This window comes from Cibotium barometz, chromosome 2 (assembly GCF_041138505.1).
Source record: "Cibotium barometz isolate CiBa-2024 chromosome 2, ASM4113850v1, whole genome shotgun sequence".
In the NCBI taxonomy this organism is placed as follows: domain Eukaryota; kingdom Viridiplantae; phylum Streptophyta; class Polypodiopsida; order Cyatheales; family Cibotiaceae; genus Cibotium; species Cibotium barometz.
The window spans coordinates 38,235,445-38,251,674 of record NC_141047.1 but is presented as its reverse complement, the minus strand read 5'-3'; the positions used below and the strand labels follow the sequence as shown (position 1 = coordinate 38,251,674).

General features: G+C 43.2%; 1 protein-coding gene across 2 annotated transcripts in view; it reads right to left on the bottom strand.

Annotated features, from left to right (window-relative positions):
* LOC147641032 (CMP-sialic acid transporter 2-like) overlaps positions 1-5,985 on the bottom strand; it is a 67,322-nt gene extending 61,337 nt beyond the window's left edge. The window contains exons 1-2 of one of the 2 annotated variants that reach the window (XM_086817596.1): positions 5,748-5,985; positions 5,560-5,623 (exon numbers count right to left, since the gene is read on the bottom strand). In XM_086817596.1, coding sequence (XP_086673722.1) covers positions 5,560-5,623; positions 5,748-5,786 — 103 coding nt within the window. In that variant the 5' untranslated portion in view covers positions 5,787-5,985. The remainder of the gene's footprint in view (positions 1-5,559; positions 5,624-5,747) is intronic. The other variant, XM_086817589.1, reaches the window with a different exon arrangement.
* Positions 5,986-16,230: the final 10,245 nt, after the last annotated feature.

Sequence of the window (16,230 nt, the reverse complement as noted above, 5' to 3'; positions counted from 1 at the left end):
AAGACGTGGCAAGAAGTTGTTAGAAGTCATCTCCTGTCTATACATATACACCAGGGCCTCTGTTGTGGGTGTGCCCGCCCTTATTAGGTGTTTTCTCATTTTTCCCTACTCTCCGTATTTTCCCCCCATTTTTCTCTATTTTTCTTGGCTTGGGTGGTTGCCCTGTGTTGGCAGGAGGACACATGGGCTGGCCGACTGACTCTTCAGGTCCACGACCTCTCACAGATGCTAGCCGACTAGATACAGCTGGCCGACTGGTGCTTTATGCTGGTCGTGGAGATACAAGCCTTGTCGACTGCCTTTCTACAGACCGACAGCATGCTTGGGGCCATATAAAATGGCCCCATTGCCCCTTGCCATTGTATTCTTCATTTTTCGGGATCTTGAGTATATAGAGCAGAGTTACACGCCTCTCTCTCTCTCTCCTTCTCTTGTGCTGTCTATTTTCTGCACTCTACTTGCTCGTGTTCTCAGATTTTGTCTTCATCTCCGCTGCATATTCTGACATGGTATCAGAGTCCTAGGCTCTTGATAGATCTTGGGAATTTTGTGAGCAAGAGGGTGACTGTTGTGTTGCTGATTGGTGGACTGTTCAGATTTTGGTATCAGAGCCCTAGGCTCTTGATAGATCTTGGGAATTTTGTGAGCAAGAGGGTGACTGTTGTGTTGCTGATTGGTGGACTGTTCTGGATTGTTCGGGAAGAGGAGAAGCAAGAGGAAGGTGGGCTGATTTGCTAGACAGCCACTTGCAGGTGTAAGTTTTTTTTTCCCACCCACCCACCCTTTTCAGTTACATCCCCGCAATGGCAGACTTACTTGAGATGGCTGAGAAGCATGTGAAATCCCTACACTCCCCACGTTCCCAGTAGACCGTCAGTTGGATGAGACCAATTACGGCATATGGAAGGTTATGATGGAATCTGTTCTAGAGTCATACGACCTTGCTGATTTCATCGTTATAGGGGTTCCACGGCCGGAGGTAGAGGGAAGGGAGTTACCGTCGATTCGAAAGGACCGCGAGGCATAGGCACAATTATGGGATCGTGTCAATGCCAGGGTCCATTCATTCATCTTCCTCAACTGCACACCGCAGATAATCAATCATATAAAGCATATGACGCTGGCCAGAGGTATATGGCAACAGTTGGCTTCTCTTTATAACAGGGTATCGCCCATGAAGAGGATTTCCTTAGAAGTACAGATGCGGGTTATGAACCTTGCAAAGTCATCGACGATGCGGGAGCACATTAACAAGCTGCAAGCTCTTCAGTAGGAAGTTCTTCAGGCTGGGAAGGAGATATCATCGGAGGACATGGCCATAACGTTGCTCTCACATTTGCCCTCTCAATACTCAGCATTCTACTCGTCTTTGATTACCAGTGGCAGGCTCAGCACCATCACATGGGAAGAGCTTGTGCCCATGGTCTTGGACCAGGAGGAAAGATTCACGAACCCTCCACAAGGCATAGGTTCAGAGGCCTTAATTGGCCAACGGTCGAAAGGCCAGAATAACAACAAGGACAAAGAAAAGGCTTCATCGGAGAAATCTTCTGAGAAGAAGCCTGATGCAGACCGAGAGAAACTGAAGGCCGAGAGGTCCTGCAATGATTGTGGCGAGAAAGGCCACTATTGGAGGAAGTGTCCTAAAGCACACTGGACAGAGGTTTGATTCTTCAGCGTCAGCTGCAAAGACTCCAACATTTGTGCACTTAGAGATGATGGACTCAAATACTTCATCGCCTTCGAGTGAGGAGGCAATTGGCTTCACCGCAAAGGATACCCGGGAGTGGATTCTTGACAGTGGTGCTTCCAGGCACATGACTCCTTCCCGAGACTTCTTTTTGGATCCGAAACGGCAGTCAGGTCGCATCTTGATTGGCGAACAACTCCACCATTCGGATACACAGTGAGGGCCGGATGGAGATTATGCCCGGCAGCAAGGAGAGTAAGCATTCCTCCTGTGTTCTTTACGTCCCCGCTCTTGGCTTTCATCTTTTGTCAGTGCATGAGGTATGCAAGACTGGCGTTCCGGGTGGAATTTGAGGAGCATTTAGTTGCTCTACGAGACCACGAGACTGGCCAGGTTGTCTGGGAAGGCAGCGAGGAGAATGGTATCTACAAGCTCTCCGCACTCTCCTCATTGACAGGTTTTCAGGTTGGTGACTTGTGGCACTTTCGGTTTGGCCACTTAAATGTGGATGCGCTGTGGCGAGCTTTCCGAGACCACATGGTGGTTGGCTTGCTAGATGTTGGCAGCAGCAGGCAAGGACGTTGCAGTTCTTGCATATGTGGTAAGCAACACAGGGAATCCTTTCCAAAGCAGGCTTCCAAGCGGGCTTCAAAACCATTGGAGTTGGTTCACACTGACTTGTGTGGACCTCAGCAGACACCATCTTTGGGAGGATCTCTATATTTTATGCTGCTTGTTGATGATTGTTCTAGATTCGCATGGGTCTATTTTCTTTCTCACAAAGACCAAGCTTTTGCTCGGTTCAAGGATTGGCATGTGATGGTGGAGAAGGAGTCTGGATTGCAGGTAAAGACTCTCAAGGCTGACAAAGGAGGTGAATTCTCTTCGAATGTTTTCGTCAGATTTTGTGCAGATCATGGCATCAAGAGGGAGCTGGCCAATACAGGATCGCCTTCGGAGAATGGGGTGGTAGAACACAAGAATAGGACTGTGGTGGAGATGGCGAGGACGATGGTGGAGCATCGTGATCTTCCTCTTCCTCGTCCATTTGGGGAGAGCCTATGGCTACGGCTGTCCATATCCTCAACCGTTCTCAAACGACTTCAATACCTAATATGACTCCCTTTGAGGCATACTTTGGCAGGAAACCTAACGTCTCCCACTTCCGTGTGTTTGGGAGCGATATGTATGTACATATTCCGAAGAAGCAAAGGGGGAAGCTTGACTCCAAGTCCCATAAGCTTATATTTGTGGGATATAACTCTCTTTCCAAGGGATACAGATTGTTTGATCCAGAGAGGAACAAGATTGTTGTCGGCAGGGATGTGGTCTTTGATGAGCATGTTCCAGTATCCACTGTTGATGAGCTGCCACTTCTTGGAGACCCAAAGGATTCTGATGATGATTCCCAGTCCATTGTTCCAGATAGACAACCGCAGTCTGTACAGGAGGTTGAGCCCGCAGCTGGAGTTGAGCCCCCGCAGCAGCAGCAGGAGGCTCCGCGTTCTGTTCGACTACCCAAGTGGTTAGTCGACACCCTTCGGGAGTCAAGTGTCACGAAGCTTCCCTCCGAATGGACCACAGAGGACAGACCTCGAAGATCGCACAAAGTCCGAGACAAAAGTCATTCAACGGAGCTTCTTCAAGTAAGCTATGCTTTGATGTCTCGTATCATGCGGGACAAGGAGCCCACTTCCAAGGAAGCCCTTTCACAGGATACTTGGAGGAAAGCCATGCAGGTGGAACTTGATGTCATCAAGAAGAAAAACACATGGGAGTTGGTACCGAGGCCGTCGAAAGGTCAGTGGTTGGTGTCAAATGGGTCTTTAAGACCAAATATGCGTCAAATGGGTCGGTGGACAAACACAAAGCCAGGCTCGTGGCTAAGGGTTATGCTCAACGGCCAGGCATCGACTATGAGGATACCTTTGCACCTACAGCGAGGATGACCACAATTCGGACCGGTCTTGCCCTTGCTTCTTCTCAGAGGTGGCCTGTGTATCAAATGGATGCAAAATCTGTGTTCCTTAATAGTGACATGCAGGAGGAGGTGTATGTTGAGCAGCCTCCAGGCTTTGTTCTTCTAGGATCAAAAGGAATGGTTTACAGGTTACAGAAGGCCTTGCATAGTCTTAAACAAGCTCCCAGGGCTTGGAAACAGAAGATTGATTCCTTCTTTCTTCGAACTCGTTTTCAGAGATCGGTTGCAGATCCCAACCTGTATCTCTTTCGAGAACGCGACATGGTTACGATTATCATCCTTTATGTGGATGATCTCATTCTCACCGGCGGTCATGTGGAGCACATTGGCGTGACGAAGGCTGCCTTGTCAAAGGAGTTTGAGATGACCGACCTAGGCTTACTCCACTTTTTTTTGGGATTGGAGATCTGGCAGACCCAGAGAGGGTTTTTCGTCTCTCAGCAGTGGTATGTTCATGAGTTGCTTGAGGCCTTTGGGATGGAGAACTGCAAGCCTATTACTTCGCCGATGGACCCGAATACAAAGTTAACTGTCAATGATCCTTGTGAGCCAGTTGATGCCTCTCAGTATCGGAAGCTGGTTGGTTCATTGATCTGGTTGCTGAACACCAGATTGGACTTGAGCTTTTCTGTGGGGCTGTTGAGCTCATTTATGCAGACGCCATTGAAGTCTCATTGGGACGTAGGATTGCGGATCTTGCGGTATCTGCAGAGTACGAAGGATCTTGGACTCTTCTACACAGGAGGGGATTTGATGGATGGAGTCCGACTCCAAGGATGGAGTGACTCAGATTGGGGAGGAGATCCAAACACGAGGAGATCTACTTCAAGTTACAGTTTTACCCTCGGCTCAGGAGCAATTTCTTGGAGCAGTAAAGAGACAGCCAACTATTGCCTTATCTTCGACAGAGGCAAAGTACCGGGCTGCTTGTGGTGCTGCTTGCGAGGTCGTGTGGCTGCGGAGGTTGTCTATAATTGCACCAAAAACTGACATGCCATTGATGTGGATTGTAAAGCGAGGGCAGTGAGAGTGGCAATGGATGGGCCTATCCCCATGCAAGTGGCAATGTCTCATGCCCCTAGCTGCCCACCACTAAGAAGAGTTGGACTCTCTCCTTCCCATTAAGTGAGGACACTGGCCACCCCTAGCTCATCAACCCCAAATTCAAGAGATCCTAGCAACCTCATCCTCACAGCAGCCTATCGACATCTCTAGCCTTCTTGTATCACCCATGATAGACATCCTGGATGGGCCCTTACCCGGCATACAAGGTTGATTGAATGTTTTTATTCAACTCTCCCAAATCCCATCATTTATAGTAAGTACCCTATAGCTGGCATAGTAGGATCTAGATTTTTCATCTTGCATACACTCAAGAGTGTAAGATCTTAGCTTTTAGTGTTGCTTTTTCTTATTTCATCCATGACTAGATTTCATGGACACTATGTATACATCATTTTGGTCCCATAGACCCTTTGGGTCTTTTTGAAGACCTTAATATGATTTTCTTTCTTTCTTTCTCCCTACCCCCCCCATAGACCCTTTTGGGTCTTTTTGAAGACGTTAATGTAACTTTCTTTGTTTCTTTCTCTCCCGGTCTTTTTGAAGACATTAATATAACTTTCTTTCTTTTTCTCTCTCTCTCTCTCTCACAGGTGTCTACCCACATAAAAGTAGCTAAGATCCAGAATCCACATGCTATTGCTTCCGATGGGAATGAGTACAAGTCTCGGGTGCCTTTCTTTGACGAAATAGATATACTGCTCGCCCGTGGCATCTCAAGCCAAATGGGAAAAGTTGGGCTTGGCAAGGCAACTTCCCCTCCCTTTTTTTTCTGAAAAAGCCAAAAAATTTTGGCCATGTTTGCATAGATGCCAAAACTATGTACCTTCATTTTCGCAGTCCAGTTTCTTGGGAAACCCTTGTGTGCCCTTGAAGTCATCATCGTGGGCCTGCCGAGCATAACAAACAAAAGCTCAAGAGAATTACTCCTCGGAAAATAAAGTGAGAAATCAATCGCATTTCAAGCTCAATGCAGCATTATATGGAAGTGGAGTGTAATGGGCTACTACTTACTGTGGAGAAGCTTTGATCTCGGACCTTCCGGTAGTCCATGCTGCGACTAAATAGGTAATAATAATTGTAATGCTGCTTGTTTTGCTTAATCCGTTTTAGATCTAGGTACCTCAGTGACAGTCGCGCAGTAGCTTAGACGCCGATGCGGTCCTTATGTTCAAGGCTGGTCCGTCGCCAGCGCTTCAAAGGCCTTTTGGGTTCAAACCATGTTTTTTTCTTTTTTTAAAGTTTGGCATTAGATAGAACAACACACACACACCAAAGTTTGGCATTAGATAGAACAACACACACACCAAACAATGTTAAGTTATCAAAGTTTTATTACATATACAAATAAGTTATATACTATACATATACATATATTACATATGTAATAATATATATATATATAATTATTATTATCTATACATATACACATATAGATTATTACATAAATACTTATATGTGTGTTATATATGTATAGGTAATAATCTATCTATAAATATATTTATTTATTTATAGATAGATTATTACATATATACACATATACATATTATTATTATTATTACATACACCTAATAATCTATATATATACATACATATATATATGTAGAATATTACATAATATATGTACATGTGTGTGTATGTGTGTGTGTGTGTGTGTGTAATCTATATAACTATACATATATAGATTATTACTTAGATACATATATACAGATTATTACATCTATATATCGATTCAGTCATGGGAAAGGTTGAACCAGGTGGATATACCTTTTCTGTTGATGAGATATGCATGTTCCAAAGGTAAGAGAACCAAATTGAGTCATGGGAAAGGTTGTTGACCTTCCTTCTATGGATTCCTTTCCATTTAGTAAAGTGTATAATAGAGCAGCATGCATTCAAAATGGTTTTGGTAAGGTCACTTCCAATGATTCTAATTGGAATAGGGTGAAATATAATAGTAAAAAGGTAGAATATTACATACTACAGATAAGGTCACTTCTAACAATTATGGAATAGGGTGAAACTGAATATGAGCAAGGGGAATAACACACACTAAAGACTTGGGTATCTCTGGTCAATAAGGTGTTCCAATCTTCATCCCTATTAATATAAGCTCTCGTGATCCATTTAGCTCCCACAAGTCAATAATAACATCCATGATAATTCCTTTCTGTTTAAGCTTAATCCAACATGACATTTGACTTAAGAGTCTTCTTGAGAAGACTTTATCAAATATCTTGTAAGAAGTGTTCGGCATAGTTTGAGGCCTCAGCTAGATCATCCTTTTTCCCTCTTTTAAAGAATTCCAAATTATCCGGTTAGTTAGAGGCCTTAAGTTAGATAGATCATCCTTTTAGAGAATTCCCAAATGCTTAATAGATAAATAGGCACTGTTCTTACACTTGTCAAAACCAACCCTTCATGTACATTTTTTTATAAGGGGACCATGGCAGGTGTAAGCCTAGTTCATGGTATGACCCATCGCCTAGAGAACCCTCGAACATGTAGGTACCTCCAACAAGCTTTCATTCATGTATCCTTGTTTGCTTCAACTCCAATTTGATACCGACAAACCTTACCATGGTCGATGTATTTGTCACACAAAAGCCCAATCTATAGGCATCACGCTATGAGCTTAGGGTATAATATCATGTTGCACCAAGAAGATCTGGACTGCCATCTACCCATGTAAATCATTCCATGGTGGTCTAATGGTGACAAGTGTGAAAACTAGTCATTTTTATAAAAGTCATTTTTGACAACTAGCAATCATTCCCTTGTAATAGTTTTCTTGTAAGCTCCCCTTGTTCCCTCTTCTTGCTTGCTTTCATGCTATTAGATTCTTATATATGCTGATGGGGATACTTGTTTGAATAAGTGTGATTGTAGGTTTCCCTCTTCCATTAGCTTCTTCATTCCTTACCTTTTCAGAGAGAACCATCACAAAGGACCATCTCTTCTTGCCTCCATCTACGCATTGAGAGCTTTACCTTCACCCAATCAGCAAAGGAGCATTTTGGTGTGACAATGAAGTGAGTTGGTTGAGGTTTGGGTCTACAAGCATTCTAGACATATACAATTAGAGGGTATCTCCTTGAATATTATCACACTTGTTTGGTAGTACTTTGGTCAATATATTGTTGAGATGTCAAGCTCAACATGAGCTGACTCTCACGAGGTGCCTACATGTCTGTTCGACATTTATATCACAGGCGAGTTTGGTAACTGGCACCGACATATCCTCGCCAGAGATTCTACAGCTGGACTACACCGACTAGTCCACATCTACCCAGTCCTCTTAGCGTGTTCACATTATGGACCGCTTGTATATACTCTATTATGTGTGTTAGTCACTTTATCTTCTTGTAGACCTCTTTTGTTGTGTGAAGAAGAAGAAGAATTTTTAGCCTCTCACCTTGTGTGTTCTCTTCTAGGGTTTGTGTGAGTGTGTGTGTGCTTGCAAGAGCTCAAGCTCTCTTCTCCCTTGTTGAAATATACAAGTAAATAAGGTGTGTGTGTGCTTGCAAGAGCTCAAAGCTCTCTTCTCCCTTGTTGAAATATACAAGTAAATAAGGTGTGTGCGAGAACAAGCCCTTAGCAAGAGGCTATAAAAGAGAATCTGTAAATGTGAGAGAAGCTGTGAAAAGGTGAGAAGTATCTACTGGGAGAGAATAAAGGGTAGCATGAGAAGATTTAGGAGATGTGGAGATATTATGGGAAGAGGTGGAGACAATCAAGCAAAAGAGGTGGAGTGAATCAAGGAGAGATCAGTGGGATTGGATGCTTGGATGTAAACTCTATAAATTGAGGCATTGGCCTAATGAGAATTTGCTGGTTTTTTATTATCCATGCCTACATGAAGCTATCAGTTAATTGCTCATTAATCACATCTTAATTATCATCTAATCTTTTTTCTAATGATGTTGATTCTAGCATTTGATCCACCATAGCTCATCACATTGCTGCAAATTTAACATGGTATCAGAGCCAGGTTAGAATCCATCAAATTTATAAGCCCATTATCTTGCTAATCAAGATTAGTAGATAATTAAGTTTTACCTCTTCTTTTCAAAGAGCTTCTGTATCCCTAGCTGGTGGAGGGGCTTGATCTCCCTCCAGGCTTAACAATAGCCTTCAAGACTTTAGCCACACATAGCCACAACCTCATGCTCCGGCCCATTCAAGCGATTCGCCAAACGGCCTTCTACAATTGCCAATTTTCGCGAATTCATGAGCGCCTTTTTTCGCGAATTCACGAGGGCCTTTTTTCTGAAGGAGATTTGAGATCTTACCAGAAGACATTGCTCTAATTCCTCTTGGCCCTAGGGGTTTTCAAGGGTGCTCTACAAGCTGGTGTGGTAAAGATAGTTTTTTATTTCATCAAGTCTACAGTGAGATCCAAGCTCTCCATCAAATCTGCAGGTGACTTTGGTAAAACAGAGATTAAGCATTCAATGTTTGGTCAAATCTTGTGTTTCTTGGCTTAATCCTCTACTAGACTAATTACTTTTGATGGCCTTGAAAGGATCTGAGCTCATTTGAACTCTAAGGCCCCAGATCTAGACTCCCCGCATACTATGTTTTTTGTACACAAAATAGAGGATTATTTTGCTAATCAATGATTAATCAGCACTAATCACTGTATTTTGGTGCACTTGAGGGTTCAAATTAACCATTGGGTATATGATACAGATCCTTATAAATTCAGATTACAATTCGGAGATGGTTTGATACTCCAACCATTCAGTACAGATTTGTTACCCTTGGTTTAATGTAATTTCTAGTGAATTTATGCTGATAAATTTGTTGTAATCATCACCTAAACACGAGATTAAGTTGTAAAAGGGTAGACACTGTCCTTGAATCTTAAAATTGGATTAAGAGGTAGGCCCCCCTTCACATCATCATGAGCACGGCATAAGAGATAGCCAAATTTAATGGGGAGCAGTTTTACACATGGCAAACAAAAACCATGTATCTACTCATGAGGAAAAATCTGTGGGGGCTAGTTGAGGGAAGAGATGAATGCGCAGAGGTGAGTGGGGAAAATAAGTGGAAGAGCAGGAATGAGAAAGCATTAGGACTTATCACACTCAGTTTAAATGATGAAATCATTCATCACATCATCACAGGGATACAATGAGCAAAAGATGCACGGGATGAACTCAATAAATTATTTGGCACTCAAGCAAAAAATTCAAAGATAAATCTGTTAATGCAATTCTACAAACTGGATATGAAGGAAAGTGAATCTTTAATCACAGACTTGAACAAATATAAAAGCATTAAGCAACACCAACTAGCAGCCATTGGCAAGAAGGTAGAAGATGATGAGGCACTAGCAGTGCTTCTGAAGAGTGTGGACAAAGGTGAATATGAAAACATTGTAGCAACATTAAAGAATGTACCTGAATTGAAGTTGCACGAGATAGAAGGAGCTCTACTAGAGCAAGAGACCAGGGTCAAAGAGAAGTCCCACATTTCTGCAGAAGGCATGAACCAAACATGTGAGTCAACATAGGTGAGATTGCCATACAATTTGTACTAGCCACAATTTCTAAGGAAAATTTTTGTCCTTCGTAATTATTGAGACGTTAAAGTATAATTATCGCCCAATAATTACACACCAACCCTGTCATAGGCCTAATTCATAAAAATAAAGTATGTGTGTCTAGTTCATACAAAAAAAGTAGTGAGTCTACATGTGTGAGCCTGCAAGAGACGTGAGCTTGTAGATATAAACGCGCAACACACGTGAGCCTGGAGACGTGAACCTAGAGACCTGAGCCTACACACGTAAGCCTAGACACGTGAACATGTAGTCGCCGTAAGCTTGGACACATGAGTCTAGAGGCATGAACCAAGAGGCGTGAGCCCCAGTGTGAAAAGGAAAAAAAGGACTTGAAAAATCCCAAAAGAAAGAAAAAAACTATTTTTTTCTTGTTACAAATTTTTTTTTTGTTTAAATAGTATGAGCAAAACAAACGTGTCTGAAAGCAGTATTAGACCTACTTTAGAAAGCACTAGACAACATTTTCACCATAATGAAACCCTTATGCAAACCCGAACTGGGCTATTATTAGAAACGACAATACAATCAACTATAGTACATCAAACCACACTTTCTCAAACCCACCTAGGCTTCGGTCCTAGAAAACAACCAGCACTCAAGAGAATGCTGCCCTATATTAAGAAGACAAAACTCCTTCGAATCCACCTCTAGGTGAGGAGCGTTGGGATAAAATGGGCAAACTAAACACAAACATGAGTAGAAGAATAACGGAATACTTGGAAACATGAACCACTACGATCCTCGAAGCCCAAACTTGTTTGTAAAGAACGTCATAAACTTCATGAAAAGGGAACTAAACCACCCCATCTTTTGGTGAAGCTGTAGTGAAGGAGTGGGAGCATGACCATGAACCTTAAGGTAAAGTGGTCACGACGCCACAATGTCTCAAACATTGGTTGGTGCTTGAGTTAGGTTTATCCCAAGCTGAACATAACTAACAACAAGTAGCCCAATAATCGCAATCACAGCAATCAAGACATATCTCCTTTGATGTACCATTAGAGACAAGTGTTCCTCAAAACACAAAAGAGCAATTATACACAATGTAAGTGGAAGCCCTACTTTCCACGTGAGCTCATTATAGAGGCATCTTCACCACAAAACCAATTCCTAGTTCTTTTCCATTCAAATGAGGAACATGGAATGCCGAAAAGGGTAAAGAGCCAATGTCTGAGACTATCTCAAACCAAAGGGATCCATAGAGGCATTTACATAAGTTTTCCTTAGCAGTAATGAGCCTTCAACCTCAACGAGGCGGACATAGATTGAGTGCCATTGAAAATTGCATAGCCCAACCCCATGGGGCAAGAAGTCCCAAACCTTTGAAACAGAGGGTTTGTGCAACCACTTCCTTACATTCCACCATCACATGAAGACATGCTTCGGATGGTGTTTGAAATGGGAAGAGAGTTTCCACAAACATAATACCTAGAGGCTCAGAGTTGGGCAAAACAAAGCCAATCCACATCTCAAGGATGATAACCAAATTTGATGGACTTGGGGATCCCATTCAGTATGAGAGTAGTTTGATCGAATTTGTGAGGTCATGGTGGGAAGGATTGATGATCCGTATTCATTCGGACTTTGCCTTCAAGGCAAAGTAGGCTAGTGGTTTAGGTCTCCAAACCCACATGAAAAGGTCAACTACAAGATTCTTGAGACACATATTCATTGTGGGATTCTAGTGGAGCCAGATGGAGCCCCATCGCACAAATCTATAACCTCAAACAAGAGAAGGGAGAAAAGATGTGGAACTATATTGCTGGAACCAAGTATCTCCACATGAGATACAGCCCCTCATGAGAGACTAGATGACTTATTGTGCATTAATCAATATATGATCGATCTCAAGAGAAAGAGGCTTCATGACTATCTTTACAGGTCTAGAAACATCTTTGAATGAGCGTTTCCAGGAGGGAAAGGGCCTAGTAGACAATCTACAAGATAAGGATACCCAACCAGCATCAGCTAAGATATAGGATGCGCAACCAGCATCAACTGAGCATACATGAGTTTGTAGAAAATCTGCTCAACCAATTAGGCCAGCAATGGCAAGGTCAGCCCTAAGGGTAACCCCATCTAGATTTTTAAGGATATGCCTTTGAGTTTGATTACTTATCCCAATCACGTTTAGGGATATGATGATGGGTCCTATTTGTGGGCTTATCACCACAATCTTGTTGGGGTAGTCCTTAATCTAATGATCTATGCCACAACGGTTACAAGTAGCCAATAGATTTCATTTACTTAATCTATTGGGGTGGTAATATCGGAGTTGGGTATGGCATTGGTGGTGGTATGTACATACCACTCGGTATAGAAGGGTTCTAATAAATGGGCACTAGATTATGCACTGGTTGTTGAGAAGCATTTGGTATGGCATTGGTGGTGGTATGTACATACCTCTCGGTATAGAAGGGTTCTAATAAATGGGCACTAGATTATGCACTGGTTGTTGAGAAGCATTTGGTATGGGTGCTAGAGCTAAGGGTTGTGCCTAGGTGCCAGGCACATAAGTTGTGGTGCCGAGCTTCCCTAGTACCAACAATGGGTTGTAGCATGGTTCTCATGGCATTGACAATGAGCACAATATTGTTGTTGTAGGCCTTAGCAAAACGAACAGTCGATGCTTGTATGGTTTCGGCACAACAGATTGCATACTAAACCATATCTCTCCAAGGAAATAAATATGGAATTCCAAAACAAGAGAACTATGAGTCATATGAGTAGTACGATTCGTATGGACAGCTAAAACAAACCCCTTTCACATTAACTATGCCTCGCTCAAAGCTATGGTGCAACAAAGGTGAGAGACTTCAATAGCATGTCAAGGAGGCCACCTCTTCAATGCTTCCATTACAAGGTCCTACACTGTGTTATTGAGTGTCCTCATAGAGCCATTGCACCAAGTGCCCCAACTCCATCTTTGAATTTAGTGCCAAACCCTAATGTCATTCCATATGGAGGCACATGTTAAAAGTGTGGATATCCCCATCACAAGGCTCCAAACCAAGATGAGGGAAGTTGCCAAAGAAAAATCCAAGGCAGCTAAGAAGCAAAATGCTCAAGCTTCAACCTCAAATCCAAGTAGCCAAAGTTCCTAAGGTGTAAACCTCAAATGCTTCAATAGGAAGGTGCTGAACTAGAGCCAGTACTTGAGCAAGTGGTCGAGCACGAGCCATTGACCCCACCTGAGAGTATCCCTGATTTCATTTGTAGATACTAAGGATGCCCACACTAGACTATTCCGTTGGGCCATCCTAGGGTGCCACACTGGATCATCTCTAACATGGACCGTCCATTGGACTATCCTGGAGAATTTGGTGGACCATCCAATAGAAGTGCACCACCAAATGGATAGATGAGAGGTGCACGCATGGGCATTGAAGGCACCACACTGTCACTTTGATGGCATCTACTAGAGATAGGAGATGCTATCTACTCCACCACCTTCATAGGAATCATTTAAAATGGTCGTTAGCTCATCCTTGGAGACATCCTTTTCCATCTAGTCTAGTTCATTGAGTCTTATTCAATGAGTGTTGTAGTCACTTATCATTACCGTCTTTGTGTTGTCCTACTCATTGTGTGACCACTGCTGGGTGTGCACGATACATCGAAGGGCATGTAACAACTTCTTTAGAGTAATGCAAGTAATGTTTGTAATGTTCTTGTAATTGTTCTATGTTCATATTATAATCTCTCTTAGTCAATTTATCTATACCTTGTGTTGTGAGTATTGAGGACTCTGAACATACTTTCCAGGGGAGAACCATCACTTTAGTGTGCTAGGCATCCAATTCTCTTACAAGTACACTAAAACTTTGGCATGCGACACTCAAAACTTGGAGTCTTGTTAGCTCACCTCTTGTCTCTATGTCCTATATATGCCCAATACATGCTCTCGTGGTAGTCCAGTTAACCTAACCAAGAGTCCGCTCTCAATACGCTAGCATAGCTAGAAGAGGTTCAATTAAGTACTTTCAAGGGACCAACTTCAACCCTTCCCCATGGTAGCCAATCTTGGTAATCCCACCTTTGGTAACAATATTGGAGGCCCAACCAACCCTCGTAGACCATAACCCATTTCCACAGTGTTGGGCCTAGTAAATGTCAAGCTTCCCACTTTGAGAGGATCCACCATTGAAGATGTAGATGACCACATCCGGTGATTCATTCCTATGTGTGAGAATGGAGGCCTTAAGTGGGAGGATACCTTCTTTGTACTTTTAACGTCCATTCTAGAAGGCTCTGTAGACAAGTGATTTAGCGCCACTTCTCGACTGACCACTTTGCTAACTAGGCCACCCTGAAGAACATCTTCCTTTGCACCTTCTGTCATGATAACTATGAGGACTTCCTTCTCTAGGAGCTAGAAACCTATAACTACTACTAGGGGAGAGAGTGTCAGAACTCATGACATGAACTATAGTACTAGTACTACCGACTTACCCTAGCGACTTCATGGTGCATCAATGGGTGACGCACGTCTCTACCCACCAATAGAAGATTCCAGAGACTCGACTCCCACCAACCATTTTGTTAGAATTTTAGGAGCTGGCCTCCCAACTAGAAAATGTATGTCTCATGTTTGAGCGTGATTGATGTGGGCTCTACACCTCTAACGGTAACATTGTTGGATGACCCGATGGCTCAGCTGAAATGGGAGATGTAGGCACTCAAAGAGATCCACAAACCTTCCCTGAAAGATGTTCATTACTTCCTCAGCTTTGAGGGCTTGTTGTTGCCACACTTGCCCTAGCACTACTACCTACTGTTTTGGTACCAACCTTCCCTACCTCACCATCCCTCTTCGACCACTCTCTGACTCCTCAATCTACAGCACCGAAGCCTCTAGCTCAACCTCCTCCAACATAACATTTACATAGACGAAGAGATCACCACCTTCACCTTTTACACAATCCTCTCCAAAATGCCTTACACTTTCCACACAACCCTTTGGACTCCTTGAGTTGTAGCACCGAAGCCTCCAGCTCAACGTTCTCCAACATAACATTTACATCAAGGAAGAGATCACCACATCCACCTTTCACACAATCCTCTCCAAAATGCCTTATGCTTCCCACACCACCCTCGCTATACTCTTCTTCCAAAACACGATCTCCTTCATAGATCCCTCCATCTTTTGTTTGCCTCACAAGGTGCTCTGCCTTATCTTGTTGTTGAGTCCTTAACTTCTCCAACTGCTAGGATGAGGGGGACTACATTGATCTTTTTGTTCTTGCTGAGATGAGCTATGCCCGTACCCATCCTCCACAGACATCAGCAGGAGAGCCGTAGTGGATACACACACATAGCTACAATATAGTGGATGAAGCCTACAACCATCTCGCTGCAAAGGCTAGCATTTTCTACAAACCCATCAATGTCCTAGTTTTGTTTCATAAGATTTGGCAGCAGCTACAACTCATGAGTACCAGTTATAAACGCCACCTATTTGACACTATGCATGTAGCCTATCCCCAAGACATCTCAAACGAGGAATATAGGGAGCTCACAAGTTTTATAGATCCATGAAACCAATGCTCAATGTAAAGGAAGACGAAAAAGAAATGACTCTTGGTGTTGACACATCTAAGGATAAGGATAAGGATGATGATGATGATGCATTTGGCAATAAGGACATGTTAGAGGAGGACCACCCATCAAGATCAATGTGGCTAGTGACCCAAGAGAGGCTCCCCATGGCCCTTCATCAATTCCACAAGCTCCCGATGCTTCCCAAAGGCAACACACACCCACACGCTTCAACATTAGCTCCCTCGAACCAACCCTCAACAACAACTCCCCCTCGTATTGCCTCCACCTCGCCACCTAACACTCCTCCATGGATTACACCACCTGCCTCTCCAACACCACTATCACCACTCTTATCTCCCAAACCACCCCCACCACTTACCTCTC